This window comes from Balaenoptera musculus, chromosome 10, assembly GCF_009873245.2.
Source record: "Balaenoptera musculus isolate JJ_BM4_2016_0621 chromosome 10, mBalMus1.pri.v3, whole genome shotgun sequence".
NCBI lineage: Eukaryota > Metazoa > Chordata > Mammalia > Artiodactyla > Balaenopteridae > Balaenoptera > Balaenoptera musculus.
Window position 1 is genome coordinate 6,065,155 of NC_045794.1, and position 15,199 is coordinate 6,080,353.

At 51.5% G+C, this 15,199-nt stretch overlaps 1 protein-coding gene across 5 annotated transcripts in view; it reads right to left on the reverse strand.

Annotated features, from left to right (window-relative positions):
* SCNN1A (sodium channel epithelial 1 subunit alpha) overlaps positions 1-12,070 on the reverse strand; it is a 24,842-nt gene extending 12,772 nt beyond the window's left edge. Inside the window, exons 1-4 of one of the 5 annotated variants that reach the window (XM_036866408.1) lie at positions 11,823-12,070; positions 11,282-11,540; positions 8,865-9,225; positions 655-922 (exon numbers count right to left, since the gene is read on the reverse strand). In XM_036866408.1, coding sequence (XP_036722303.1) covers positions 655-922; positions 8,865-9,220 — 624 coding nt within the window. In that variant the 5' untranslated portion in view covers positions 9,221-9,225; positions 11,282-11,540; positions 11,823-12,070. Of the gene's footprint in view, positions 1-654; positions 923-8,864; positions 9,820-11,281 lie in introns of those variants that run through there. The other 4 variants (XM_036866407.1, XM_036866406.1, XM_036866405.1 and 1 more) reach the window with 4 other exon arrangements.
* Between the last annotated feature and the right edge of the window lie 3,129 nt (positions 12,071-15,199).

The following is a 15,199-nucleotide window of genomic DNA, read 5'->3' on the forward strand; positions in this document are numbered from 1 at the left end:
CCGAGAAGAGCGGACCCGGAGAGCAGGGGATTAATGGAGGAGACCACACCTCGGGGTGCTACACACACCTCAGGGTCATTTATGCAGCCTCCGAGGAGGGTTGAGCAAGGATTCTTCTCCCCATTTCACAGATGGGAAGACTGAGGAATCAAGTGGTTCGTCCCAGCAGCAGAGCAGGGACTGGAACCCCCGTCTCCGGGTACCATGCTCCGCTCTCACTAAAGGGGCCTCTCTTTCTTCTCTCTCTGCTTCTCTCCCATTTATTTTTAAAGTTTCCTTGTTACTGTCTCCCTAGTCTCTGTCTTAGGCCGGCGGAGCCCCAGTGCCCCATCACACTGGAGGGTCCCAACTGAGTCCCACTGGGGGGGATTGGAATTCAGAAAGTGCATTTTCCACAGTAGATCTGACTTCCCACCCCATAAACGCTCCCACAGAGGCCCCCAGCGAGGAGCCTCCACAAGCTGGCGCCCAGAGAGATGCCATTTAATTTTATTTTTCAAACCATATTTAAGTATTTACCTTATTCATTTTACCAGCAAGCGGACTGGGCCCGCCTTGTATCACTGGCAGCAGAGGCGCGTAGGAAAAGGGGGCGGAGCGGAGTCCCGGGCTCTGGATGAACCAGAGGGGCGGGGCGAGTGGGCGGGGCCTTACCAGTTGGAAGCCGATCTTCCAGTCCTTCCTGTTCACCTGCGGGTTATTATCCCTCAGGCTGGAGCCGGATCGGCGGACTCTGCTGGCGGCGTGGGGCGGAGCCGGGACCGGCAGGCGCTGCAGGGGGTGCGGCAGGGACTCCCGCAGGTCGCGGCGGCCGCGGGCGTGGGCCACGAGGGTGTTGGAGGAGTTGTACTTGTACAGGTCGAAGAGCGTCTGCTCTGTGATGCGGTCCAGCTCCTCCAGCTCCTCTTTAATTTCCGTGTACCTGGGAGGGGCCATGGCAGAGGGTCGGACTAGGAGGCGGCGGCCTCGCGACAATCCCCGGCCCCCCTGGGCCTCAGTTTCCCTGTCTGTAACCCGAGAGGTCGGTTCCTCCCGGAGAAGCCTGCGGGGAATAGCTCTGGGGTCTCCCAGGCTATCTCGGGGGCGAGGGGGCGTGCAGACAGGTGTGTCCGCGGAATAATAGGAGGCGACAGTGAGCTCCGGCGGTGACGGCATTTATTGCCGCATGTTTATCGTGAGGGAGAGGCGGGCGGCGCTCTCCTCCCACCTAGCCCTGGCCTGGAAGGGAACCCGGAACCTGTCTGCCCCTTCCCAGGGCAGGAGGCGGGTGGGCGGCCTGGGCCCAGACACTCCAGGGACCCGCGGTGCGCGCGCCATCCCGCCCCATTCCCCCGCCCCTTCCCGCCCCGGCGAGGGTAGCTTTTGGGTCCGTCTACCACCTGACCCTTTCTAAATCTGGGGTTCTCAACTGCACTTCTAGAATCTTCCAAGGAACTTAAAAAATGCCAATGCCAATGCTGCATACGCCGCGCCCCCTCCTGCCCACCGTACACCAGAGGAGACTCAGTTTTAATGAGTTTCGGGTGGGGCCCAAACACTGTAAGTTAAACACTGTCCAGTATAAATCCTCACATTCCTTCTTCTCAATACAAGGCCTATATTCTGCATCACGAAAGTCCAGAGTAGCAGGGCCTTAGGGATAGAATCTACCAAAACAAAACAAACACTTAGAACACCTAGAAATTAAACGAGGTTGCAAGATACAAAGCCAATGTACAAAAATTAATTGTATTTCTAAAAACTAGCAACAAATATTTGGAAAATGAAATCAAATACAACTCCATATTAAACAGCATAAACAACATCAAACACTGGGAATAAATCTAATGAAAGAAGTGCAAGACCTGTACACTGAAAATCCTGCTGAAACAAACCACCAAGACCAAAATTAAAGGAGTTGCAGATGTTCATGGATCAGAAACTCATGAGGGGGACTTCCCTGGTGGCTCAGTGGTTAAGAATCCACCTGCCAATGCAGGGGACACGGGTTCGAGGCCTGGTCTGAGAAGATCCCACATGCCACGGAGCAACTAAGCCCATGCACCACAACTACTGAGCCCACGCTCTAGAGCCTGCAAGCCACAACTACTGAGCCCACGTGCCACAACTACTGAAGCCTGTGCGCCTAGACCCCGTGCTCCCTAACAAGAGAAGCCACCGCAATGAGAGACCCACACACCCCAACGAAGAGTAGCCGCCACACGCCACAACTAGAGAAAGCCCGCGTGCAGCAACAAAGACCCAACACAGCCAAAAATAAATAAATAAATATTAAAAAAAAAAAGAAAAAGAAACTCATGAGGTCTCCCAGATTGCTCTCTAGATTCAACTCAAGTGTCTATCAAAATTTCAGCAGACATTTTGGAAGAAATTCACAGGCTGATTCTAAGATTGATATGGAAATGCAAAGACCCTAGAATGGCCAAAACAATTTTGGAAAAGAAGAGCCAGGTTAGAGGACTTATTCTACCTGAGTTTAAGACTATAAAGCCACAGTAATCAAAACAGTGTAGTGCTAATGTAAGGTTAAACGAAAGATCAATGGCACAGAATAGAGTCCAGAAATATAATCACACATATATGGTCAACTGATTTTTGACCAAAGCACCAGTTCAACTCAATGGCGAAAATAATTTTTTTAAAACAGATGGTGCTGGAACAACTGGATACTGTATGAAAAAAAGAAAGAAAGAAAAAAAAAAGAACCTCAACCTCTACCTTAGTCCGTATACAAAAATTAAGTCAAGCTGGATCATAGACCTAAACAAAAAATCCAGAACCATAAAGACTATAGAAGAAAATATAGAAGATATCTTCATGACCTTGGGGTGGGCAAAATTCCTTGGAATAAAGAATATCTAGGGACTTGCCTGGTGGCACAGTGGATAGGACTTCTCGCTCCCAATGTATCAGGCCTGGGTTCCGTCCCTGGTCAGGGAACTAGATCCCACATGTATGCCACAACTAAGGAGCCCACATACCACAACTAAGACCCGGTGCAACCAAATAAATATTTTTTAAAATATATCTAAAGAAGAAATCCTGAAATATAAAAACTTCTTATGAATCAACAAGAAAAAGACAAATTGTTTTAAAAATGAACCCCCAAAATATACAAATGGTCACTAGACACATGAAAAGGTGCTCAAGATAATTAGTCCTCAAGTAAATGCAAATGAAATCCATAATGAGGTACCATTTAACATCCATTAGGCTAAAAGTAAGAGACTGACAACATTAAATGTTGGTGAGAATGTGGAGCATCTGGAATTGCTGCTGCTGGGAGTTTAAAATGGTACCACCAGTTTGGAGGACAGTTTGGTAGTTTCTTATAAAGTTAAATCTACATCTACCTTATAACCCTCTGGATATTTCACCCAATTCCACTTCTAGCTATTTGCCCAAGAGCAATGAAAACCTAAAGACTTGTATGTGAATGTTCATAGCAGCTTTATTCATAATAGTCAAAAACTTGAAAGAACCCACATGTCCATCAACACTGCTCAGCAGTAAAAAGGGACTGATACAGAAAAAAACCCCAAACAAAAACAAACAAACAACAAAAAACCACATGAAAGAATTTCAGAAACATGAAGTTGAGCCAAATAAGCTAGACACACATACAAGAAAATTCATAGTGTGTGATTCCATTTATATGAAGTCTAAGAACAGAAAAAACTAATTGATGGTGATAGAAGTCAGAAGATGATAGTGGGAGAGGAATTGACTACAAAGGGTCACCAGCTAATGGAAATGTTCAATATCAATATCTTGATTGCCAAGCCTCAAAGAGCACCTAAGATCTGTGCATTTTACTGTATGTAACTTTGCCTCAATTAAAGAAAAAGTGAACCATCAGTGCAGGGCTTCAATCACCAGAGTCAGATTTGGTGGGATCGGGTGGGGCCCAAACAAGGTAGTTTTTGCAAGAGTCCCAGGAGGCCCTCGTGTGCAGCCACAACAATCACTGCCTAGTCCACGTCCTCACAGTATTCCTCCACTATCTCCCTCATAAAAGTCCAGCCGGCTGTCCCGCATCCTCTCATAGGAGAAAATGTAGCTCAGGTGTAAGGTGTGTGTTTGACATTCTGAGATTTGTTTGTTACTGGTCATTAAAAGAACAGCAGTAGGGCTTCCCTGGTGGCGCAGTGGTTGAGAATCTGCCTGTTAATGCAGGGGACACGGGTTCGAGCCCTGGTCTGGGAGGATCCCACGTGCCACGGAGCGACTAGGCCCGCGAGCCACAACTACTGAGCCTGCGCGTCTGGAGCCTGTGCTCCGCAACAAGAGAGGCCACGATAGTGAGAGGCCCGCGCACCGCGATGAAGACTGGCCCCCGCTTGCCGCAACTAGAGAAAGCCCTCGCACAGAAACGAGGACCCAACACAGCCAAAAATAAATAAATAAATAAATAAATAATAAAAAGAATAGGCGCTTCCCTGGTGGCGCAGGGGGTGAGAATCTGCCTGCCAATGCAGGGGACACGGGTTCAAGCCCTGGTCTGGGAAGATCCCACATGCCGCGGAGCAGCTAGGCCTGTGAGACACAATTACTGAGCCTGCGCGTCTGGAGCCTGTGCTCCGCAACAAGAGAGGCCGCGATAGCGAAGAGGCCCGCGCACCGCGATGAAGAGTGGCCCCCGCTTGCCGCAACTAGAGAAAGCCCTCGCACAGAAACGAAGACCCAACACAGCCAAAAATAAATATATAAATAAATAAATAAATAAAAGATTACTATTAAAAAAAAAAAAAGAACAGCAGTTAAAGGGAACATTACAGGAACTGAGATCTAATCAGCTTTCCATGCTCATTTCCTAGCCTCACCACTTTCTAGATGGTTAGCCTTGGAGAAGTTACTTTGGAGAAGTTACTTTATCTTCTCTGTGCTTCTGTTTCATCATCTGTAAAATGGGAGTACCTGCTGCATAGTGTGGTTATAAGGATTAAATGAGTTAATGAAAAGTACTGAGGAAAATACCTGGCAGAGTGGGTACTGTATAACTGCAGCTGTTGTTTTTATAATCATGACTGTTCTTTAATGCGAACGATAATAGTAACCTATTGTTGAAGCAGAGAAAGCTAAGGAGACAGAGGAGCACTGCCTGCCACTCACCTGCCCTGTGACTTTGTGATCTTAACAAAAGTGGAGCCTAAGACCAGATTCCAATTCTGACTCGTCCACCTAGCAGCTGGGTGACCTTTGCAAAGCCTTCAGGGTCTCAGAGCCTCCGTCTTGTCCTCTGACTCTGGGCTGACAGTTCCCTCCTTATCCAGCAAGCTTGTGATGAAGATCAGATCGCGATAGTGGACTTGGCAAACTGCAGCACGGTCAGGTGCACCTGAACTGATGGCCATCGGGCAAAGAAGAAGATGTCTTTAGAGTTTCTCCAAAGAGACAGAACCAGGACCGGAGGGTAGAAGTGACGATGAGGTAAGCTGCAGCTTTACCTAAGGAAGAACTTTCCAGCAACAGCTGCTACAGAGGTAGTAAGGTTCCTGATGTGAAGGAGTCCATCCCTGGGAGGGGGTTGGGAGAGTGTCAGGTGTAAGAGTCTGGGCTTTCTGTCCCTGCCAATGCAGAGCCTGCTTTCCAGATCCTGTGTGAGTGCAGGGTCTACCCCCGACCAGGGTCAGGGACGGATGGCCTGGCTCAAAGCCTTCCCCTACCTCAATGCAGCTCTTTGGGGCACTGCCCTTCTCCTCACTGCCATGCCCCCTGCTCTGCCATCTCTGGGAAGGAAGATTCCATGACCTTCTTTGCTGTCTAAGAATGTCAAGCTCTTCCTTAGAATCAGCCTCAATCCCTCCGAGGACTGGATGAAAAATATGTTCTTGGGCTTTGTTTGCCATGGATGTGGATATGTCTGGCCCTGTCTCTGGGGTGAAGAAAACCCTTTGTTAACCAGAAAGGAGGGGATTGCTGTAGCTGACCTTTCACATTGGATTCTCAGCACCTCCTTGCTTAGCATGAAGATCTTCAGCCTTGTCCCCTTTTCTGGCAGTTATAGAACGGCCCAGAACCACCCTCCCCCTTCTTCCTCCGCCTCTGCTGGCCACGCTCAGCTGCCTGCAGGTGGGCATCTGGTCACGATTTCCACCTCCTCCCTGCTTCCCCTGTCCAAGTCACCCATCTTGCCTCTGCCTCTAGTACCCATGCCAGCCAGCAGCGTGGGTCACACTCAGATTACCACCCACCCCCAACTGGGTGCATCAACCTATCCACCCTTCCCTGCCTCTCTCCTGGAACACGAACCAATAGCCTGGATCCTTCCCTCCTCCCTCCTCCCTCCTCCCTCTGGACTCCTGCTGCTCTTCCCCACAGACTCCCACCAGCCCCCCAACCCTGGATGCCTTTGCCTGGCCCCTCCTTAAAGTGCAATGGGAGAAAGAGCTTTGAGATCAAACACACTTGGTTTGTGACCAAGCTGCTGACCTAGGATGCACTGGCTCCTAGGTGGGGCGAGGGAGGGGGCGGGGGGGGATTTTTGAACCTCAGTTTCACCACCGGTTCCCTGTGTGAACTTGGGCAAGTTACTTAACCTCTCTGGGCCTCAGTTTCCTCAGCTATAAAATGGGAGTAATACTGGTATCTACAGTAGAGGTCTGTTGTGAAGATTAAATCATTTAATTAATAGAAAATTTTCATTTGTTTGTACTATTAAGTACTATATTAAGTACTGTATGTGTTAGCCATTATCGTTGTTATTTTTTTTATTATTTGCTGTTTGACCCTGCTCAGTTACTTCACCTCCACTTCCCCATCTGCAAAACTGGAAATAATAATGCCCATCTCCATGGACTTGTCAAGATTAAATGAGGTAGTGCTTCTAAAACACCCAGTGCAGGATCAAGCACATAGTAGACGTTCAATACCCTTGTCCGGCTTTGAGGAGCCTTCCCTGACTCCCCTCCCTTCCAGGGTGCTGTGTTCTCTCCCCACTAAGTCGTGCAGGAGGGATTTTGTTCCTGTGTGGACACCTGCCTCCCAGCCTGCAGGCCCCAGAGGCTGGGGCTCTGGTTTTCACAGCCCCCTGGGGGCTTTTTCCACTACTGTTCAGGGCCCTGCTCCCTGCAGAACCTTGGAAAATATGCAGGCCTCAACAGATTCACCCCAGCCCTGTCCATCTCTCACCCACATCTTTCAACCACAAGTATTTTATTGAGAGCTTAGGCCTCACGCCTGCCTGCCCTCCCCTCCGCCACTGCCCCAGGGGATGAGGGTGGGGGAAGAGGGGGGAAAGATTAGGGCAGAGGAGCAGCGAGGTTGGGAAGAAGAGAAGCAAAGTCACAGGGACCAGGGGAAGAGAAAGAAGGCTGAGAAGGGGAATAAAACAAGCTCAGAAAAGAGATGTAACATCTGAGCGGAGATTCCATTTATTCCACATGCACATCTTGGGTGTTAAGAAGAAGCAGGATTCGCGATCAGGCAAACAGGGTGAGTCACAGCGGAGTCACTGTCTCTGTGACCTTGTGCCTTATCTCTCTTTGCCTCAGTTTCCTCAAGTGTAAAACAGGGATGATAATAGTACCTGCCTCGTAGGATGGTTGGGAGAATTAAAGGAGGTGCCTGTGGGGTACTTAGCTGTGTCTGGTGCGTGAGGCAGCTTCTTAGTAACTGGCCTCTTACCCTGGACCTTATAAGGGGGTTAATCAGTGAAATGGCCCAGCAACGTTTCTCTATAGGACAGGAGGTCCCAACCCTTATTAGTTCATGACACACCTTCAGACACAACAGAATATACCACCTCCAGTGTGTGACCAATCCCAGTCACCCACAATCGCACGCACACCCCGTTTGTTTGCTCACACACAGACTCCTGAGATCACACACACGTGCACTCGTAAATCTTACACTCCTTGAAGACAGAGACTATATACCTCACGATTTTTATTGTACCTATCACAGTGAGCTGAAGTTATTTGTTTATATGCCTGTCTCTTCCATCTTATCTTTCAAATACCTAGCAGAGTACCTGGCCCTCGGCAACAACTGCAGGAATTATTGGTGAACCCATTTGCCGGGTGCCTAGCCCCATGTCTGGCCTGCCTCGGGTGTCCCAAGGTGTGGCAGAACTGAGTGAATACACAGAAAATGTGGGTGTGTGTAAACACCCAGCCCTGCCCTCCTGTCTTCTCTATGGTCACCTCCACCCGCTCTGGCTTCCAGACCGAAAATTGGCAAAGAACAGTGATGAAACCCAAAACTTCAGGACACACCCAAGTACGTAAAAGTCAGTCACCTGGGCAGGTGGACTGTACAGCCCAGTAGGGTCACCTGAGCCTCTGGGGAAACAGCCTGACCAGTGCTGTCCTGTTCTCCTGGCTCTGTGACTCTCCAAGCCCCCGCCTCCGGGCTCACGGAATGCTTTGCCACCACCCGCCACTGTGCTTTCTCCAAAACAAACGCCCCTTCTCAACCAAGACCACCATACCAGGGCCCAGCCCCTGCCAGCTGCCACCGCCCACCCCACCGCACCTGCAATGGCCCTACTGCAGAACCTCCATCAGCTTCATCGCCTGACGCGGAGGAGGGGCTGACCCCTACCCTGCCCTTCTGGACTTCTCAGCATCTTGACCTCATCAGCACTCCCTCCCACTTGCGGGAGGATGAAGGGCCGGAGGAGGAAGTTGTCGGTGCCCCAAGCCTGCTCTGGAGAAGCCTCGGGCACTAGGAAGGCGTCACTGGGCAGAGCGAAGGCCAGCCCATCAGGTTGGGGACTCCCTGTCCTGCCCAAAGGGAGGTCCACCTCGGGACAGGAGTGTCGTCTCCTACCTCTGGGTCTGAGCATCTGCCTGCCCAGTGGGCACCCCTGTACCCTCTGAACCCCCCTCCCAGGCTCGGAGAAGCAGTGGAAGGAGACCGACCTGTAGGGATTGAGGGTGCAGACGGTGACGGCGGGGAAGACGAGCTTCTCCGAGTTGAGGTTGATGTTGAGGCTGACGGGGTAGCTGAAGTACTCTCCGAAGAGCAGGCCGAACTGCCAGTACATCATGCCGAAGGTGCAGAGCCAGAGCACGGCCCAGAAGGCCGTCTTCATGCGGTTGTGCTGCGAGCACACCAGGCGGATGGCGCCGTGGATGGTCGTGTTGTTGCAGAAGAACTGGAAGAGCTCCCGGTAGGAGTGGTGGAACTCCAGCAGGGCCTCCTCCTCCTCCGTGGGCGGCGGGGGGGCCGCAGGTTCGGGGCCCGGCTCAGGCTCCTCACGCTTGTCTCCCTTCATGAGCCCTTGGGTGGGTCGGGGAGGACGAGGGGCAGGACTGAGTCCTGGGCTCTGGGTGCCTCCATCATCATCTCGGGGCCATGCCCTCAGCCCACCCTCAGCCCACCTTCTCCCTCTCTTACCCGCCCCCCTCCCCAGGAGCCAGCTGACCTGCAGGAGTCGGGGCCAGAAGAGCTGGAGCCTCCCTGGAGTGACCTCTCTGCTTCCCCGATGAGACCACCTTTTTGCTTTCGGTCCTAGAATCTCCCCTTCTGTCTCCACTGCAGTCTCTGCCCCGCTGAGTCAATCCCTTTCTTTGGTCTTCTTCCTCCGGCGTCTGTGTCTTAGCCTCTCTCCGTCCCTGTCTCTGCCTTGTGCTTCTCTTTGGGTGTCTCTCGGCTCCCTTCCTTGCCTGTCTCCTCTCCGGGCGCCAGCCTCTCTGGTCCTGTCCCCCTTCCTTTTCCTCCCCTCCCTCCGGTCTCTGGCCCTGACCTCGGGCCGTGGCCTGACTGCTTCTCGGCCCCGAGGACTGCAGGGCTCCGAGAGGCCTGGGCTGCCTCCTGCTCCCCGCTCCCAGGCTGTGGCTGGACTGGGACTGCTTCCTTTCCAGCTGGATCTGGCGGCCCGGCCTCTCCTCCCCCTCACCTGACAGGTGCAGCAGCCCGGCCCGGGAGCCCGCCCGCCCGCCAGGGATGGAAGCGACAGAAGCCTCATTAGCATCTCAATTAAAGGTGAGCTGGGCAGGGGGAGGGGCAGAGGAGGAGCCGGAGCTGAGAGCTCTCCAGCGGGAGGAGGGCGCCTGAGGGCAGGTGACCGGGAGGGAGCACGGGGACAGGGAAGGCGAGAGGTGGCGGGAGAAGAGTCGGGGCCTCGGAGTGGCGGGGAGCTGGCAGGCAGGGAGACCAGGAGACAGAATGGCAGGGGAGGGTCAGAGGTCTCGAACCAGGAGAAGGATCCTGAACACAAAGCCGGGAGGGCAAAGCATGGGAAAGAGGGCAAGTTAGGACGAGTGAGACTAAGGCGGGGAGACCAGGAGAACAGGGAAGGCAGGAGCAGGGAGGTGGATGGACCAGGAGAGGGTGAGGGACTGGGAGGGAGGGACAGAGGAGAGGCAGAGAAGGGGGGTGAGGAGGAGGGAGCCAGCCCCCAAAGGAGCCCCTCCCCTGAAGGAGAGCAGGAGGGCCCCCCTGCGTGGGCTTCCAGGAGCCAGGGCCCCTCCCTGGGGAGTCCCTCCAGAGGCACCCCTGGGTCAGCCTCACCCCCGGGCCTTGGAGAGGAAGGAGAAGGGATGTCTGCAACCTCCCTCCCTGCTCACTAAGGTGGGAGCACCTCCGGCCCCACCTGGCACCAGGCACAGAGCTCCTTTCTCCCTGTCCGAGCTGGTCCAGCCTCTTCCCTCATAACTCCTCACCAGCAACCCTACATTGTCCAGTCCAGGGAGGGGCCCAGGTGGAGCTGGGGGCTGGGCGGGGCCCTGGGACATTCTGTTCTTTTTTACATCACTGGCTGCCAGGCCAGGAATGTGTAATGTCCCCAGTTGTGGTCACGGGGTTGCAGGAATGTGTGCTCGGAGAAGGGGCCAGGCAGGGCACTTGGGCAGAACCCCGGAGCCCAGGGAGCTCAGGGACAGGGGGCACCGAGCAGACAGGGAGGGATGTGGGCCGTGCAGGGAGATGCGGAGGAAGAGGCTGGGCCTGGCCCAAGGCTGCACCAGCCCTGGAAGGAAGGAAAAGCTCAATGTGGGGCTGTGTTTTTCCCCCAAAGTCTCTGCCCCAAGCAACCGAGCAAGAGAATAGTGAAGCGCCAAGTGAAGAGGGAAGGCATCAGAGAATGAGGCCCAAAAAAGAGGGCCCAGGAGGCACAAGAGACCAAACCACACAGCCAGGTGAGAGGTCTGCCGCTGTGTCCCTGCAGGAGGCGTCCACTGGCTTCTCCCGCCTGCCCCGGGGCCCAGCCTGAGCACTGATGTAGCTGGGTGGGAGAGGACAGGCCCCGACGGCATAAGACAAGGATCCTAGTGACAGCTGCGGAGGCCAAGTGCTGAGCTAGCCTGGCGGCGGGGAGGGAGGGAGAGGCACTCACCCAGGGGGCTCGGGAAGGCTTCCCGGAGAAGATGGCATCTCTGCTGGGTCTTGCAGAACAAGCGGGCTCAGGGTACAGCCCTGTCTGCGCCCGTCTCCTGTGGCCTCTTAAAGTGAGAGCTGCTGTCGACCAGGATTCCAAACGCGCCCCATTGCTCCCCTGACACGTATAGGGGACAACTCCCCTCGGAAGGGAAAGGCTGGCTTTTTCTTTATTTTCCAGATGAAGAAACTGCCCTCCGCAAAGATAAGCCCATTTTCTGTGGACACAAAACCAAACAGCAGTAGAGTGAAGAACAAGAGCCGAATTCTCCTTCGGCAGGGGGGTGTCTGCTTAGGGCTTTTGCCACACACCCCAAGAGAGACCAGCCACAGACTCTTGGGGAACTGGGGCTCCCCTGCACCTGGTTTTGAACACCAGGAAGGTTCACACACTCCCACAGAGAGTCCGTGGATTGACCAGCCATCAGGGTCCTGGATTCTCTCCCAGGCTCCGTGAGAAGCTCTCTCTACCGTCCCCGCCTTCCCAAGGGACATCCTACCTACAGGTGGGGTACGCAGCACCCTGCTCGTCCCATCTCAGAGGTTCAGAGAGGCACATCCCTGCCTTTTCTATTTGCCGGCTGGTGCCTGAAATCCAACCACTGGCCCAAGGCCTCACGGCAAATAGTTTTCGTTTTCCTCTCAAGGGCTGGGTGAGCAGGATGGAGAGGCCTAGCCTGGGCTGAGCCGTAGAGCAAGCGCGGTGTCCCTGTAGCACCTGCCAGGGTGCAGGAGCTTAGAGACAGCAGCATTCCAGATCTGGATCGGGCCAGAGCAAGCTTGCTGTTGTGAAAAAAACAGAAATCTGAGACCTGCACTTGTGTCATGGCTCTGTTTTAAATATTATCTTTTAAGGTGCAGAAAAAAATACCTGAACATGTTTTTTTTTTCACAACACAATTTTCCAACAACACGGAGGTTTACAGGACAATAAAAGCCTCCCTCTGTCCCATTCCTTTCCCACCCCTTGGCCCAGGAGAGCCACTGTCATTTGTGTCCATCTGTATCTTTTTTGGGTGCTTTTATAGACTTACATGTATTTTTTAAAAACAAGATATATAGTTTTTTTTCCATAAATGGGACCACGGTCTAGGCATTATTCTATGACTTCCATGTTGGCTTTTAAACTATGTGCCTTAGAAAATGACAGTTTCTCCTGGGAAAAACCACAGTGGAAAAGAACATTAAAAAAAAAAAAAAAGAATGTAAAAAAAACACAAAATGACACTTTACCACTCTGGGCCACCGGGCTCTCAATGAAAGGGAGGGGGTGGGGTTGTAAGGCAGCCCAGATGGTCACCAAAGCCCTTTCCAGCTGGCTCTGCATCTAGCCCCTTGCTTAATGCATCAGGGAACTGAGGCCCCAGAAGCAAAGTGACTTGCCCACATCACCCTGGGAGTTGGGGGTGGGGCCAGATGGAGAGCTGAGCTTCCCCTTTCCAAGCTCAGTGATGCTCCCTGACTTCCAGAGACGTGGAGGCCTGTTCTGCGGGGCATCAGGGCCTTGTAGGGCTTGTCTTGAAGCTCCCCCAGCCTCTCCCAGAGCCCCAGCCCTTCCTTCCCCCTCCCAGGACCGGCCATCCTCTAACCCTGTGGTTTGGCCATAAACTGTGCAAAGGCTGCAGTGAGAGAGGGGAGACGAGGGTCTGCAGTGGAATGAGGGTTGTGAGTTCGGGGGGTCTTCCTGCCTCTTGTTCCCTGGGGACAGGAGATGGTGGAAGTGATCGCTTTCTCCCCCACGCTCCAACACGCACTGCTGTACACTCTTATCTCGGTGTGTGCGTGTGTGCATGCGTGGATGTGTGTGTTTCCGTATGCACGGACCATATTATGAGTTCTCTGAAGACAGGCACTAGGTTTATTGCCAGTGGCCCCAGGGTCTAGTGGCCCGTCTTTGTTGACTCCCCCCCCTCTGCAGAAGACAGCAGAATTAGCATCTTGGGTAAGACTCAAGGTATATCTTTGACAGAGAGTGATGTGCTATGAGAAAGTATCCTCAAATCTAAAATTTGACACAAACGAACTTATCTACAAAAGAGACTCACAGACATAGAGAACAGACTTGTGGTTTCCAAGGGGTGGTGGTGGGGGAGGGATGGATTGGAAGTTTGGGATTAGCAGATGCAAACTAGTATACATAGGATGGATAAACAACAAAGTCCTACTGTAGAGCACAGGGAACTATATTCAATATCCTGTGATAAACCATAATGGAAAAGAATGTATATATGTGTATAACTGAGTCACTTTGCTGTACAGCAGAAACTAACACAACATTGTAAATCAACTATACTTGAGTACATTTTTTTTTCCATTAACAATTTTAATCAGTTTATTGTCTGAAGCACTATACTAGGTATAACATAGATACAAATTAAATTCTAAAGATTGCTCTTACCCATTTTGAAGTTTACCTCCAAATGCATAGGATAAAGCAATTAAGCTAGTAAAAAAGGAGTAAATTTGGAGTCACTTGGGCAGGACAAAAAGATTTGTTTCATTATCTAGAAATAGGAGTCGTAAGTCACCATTATAAGTAGAGAAATACAGAACTGATTTTTGGCTGCGTTGGGTCTTCATTGCTGCGCGCAGGCTTTCTCTAGTTGTGGCGAGCAGGGGCTACTCTTCCTTGCGGTGTGTGGACTTCTCATAGCGGTGGCTTCTCTTGTCGTGGAGCACAGGCTCTAGGCCCACGGGCTTCAGTAGTTGTGGCTCGCGGGCTCCAGAGCACAGGCTCAGTAGTTGTGGCGCACGGGCTTAGTTGGTCCGCGGCATGTGGGATCTTCCCAGACCAGGGATCGAATCCATGTCCCCTGCATTGGCAGGCGGATTCTGAACCACTGCACCACCAGGGAAGTCCCATGAATTTTTTAAAAATTAAAAAAATAAATGAAGATATCCTCAAAACATCCAACATCCTAATTTCCTCTGAGTACCCATTAATTTGTGGTTTGTTAATTTATCTAAATTTCCTTCACCTTTTCATTTCAGTCTCTATCCTTTCTAGGGTAAAAAGGAGTCACTCAAGTAATTGTAACTTTTTATTCTTACTGCTTAGAGCTAATTAGCCTCTCCACACTGGGCTGCCCACTGTGGAAAACAGTGTCCTTTTACCTGCGTTTATGTAGTATGAATTTGTCTTTAACTTAAAATAATGTTCCAGAAAATCCCTCCCTGCCACTCTTAGTCCAGTCACCTGGCACGATGCCTAGAAGCTCACCATTTGAAGTTTATTCCTTTGGATTAAGGCTGAAATTCTCAACGTTGGCACTATTGACACTTGGATAATTCTTCGTTGTGGCCATGTCCTGTGTACTGTACGATGTTTAACAGCATCCCTGGCCTCTACCGACTAGATGCCAATAGTACCCCCTGAATTGTGACAATCAAAAACTCCTCCAGATATTGCCAAATGTCTTCAAGGGGGCAAAATCACCCCAGTTGAGGACGACTGGGCTGAGGGATTGTCCCCAGTGAAAATATTCTGGAGAAGGACAACCCTCATCAATTACACATTTCTCAGTGTGTACCAGACCCTGTTCAAGGACAGCAGTTGGCTGAGAGCAGTACGGGGAAGAGGGGAGAAAGAAGAGTATTTAGAAGAATCCACAGGGGGAAAGGAGGGGGAGAGATAAATTGGGAGATTGGGACTGACATACACACACTACTATATATAAAATAGCTACCTAATAAGGACCTACTGGATAGCACAGGGAACTCTACTCAGTACTCTGTAATGACCTATATGGGAAAAGAATCTAAAAAAGAGTGGATATATGTATATGTATAACTGATTCACTTTGCTGTACAGCAGAAACTAACACAAGATTGTGTATCAACTATACTCTAATAAAAACCAAAAAAAAAAAGAATCCAA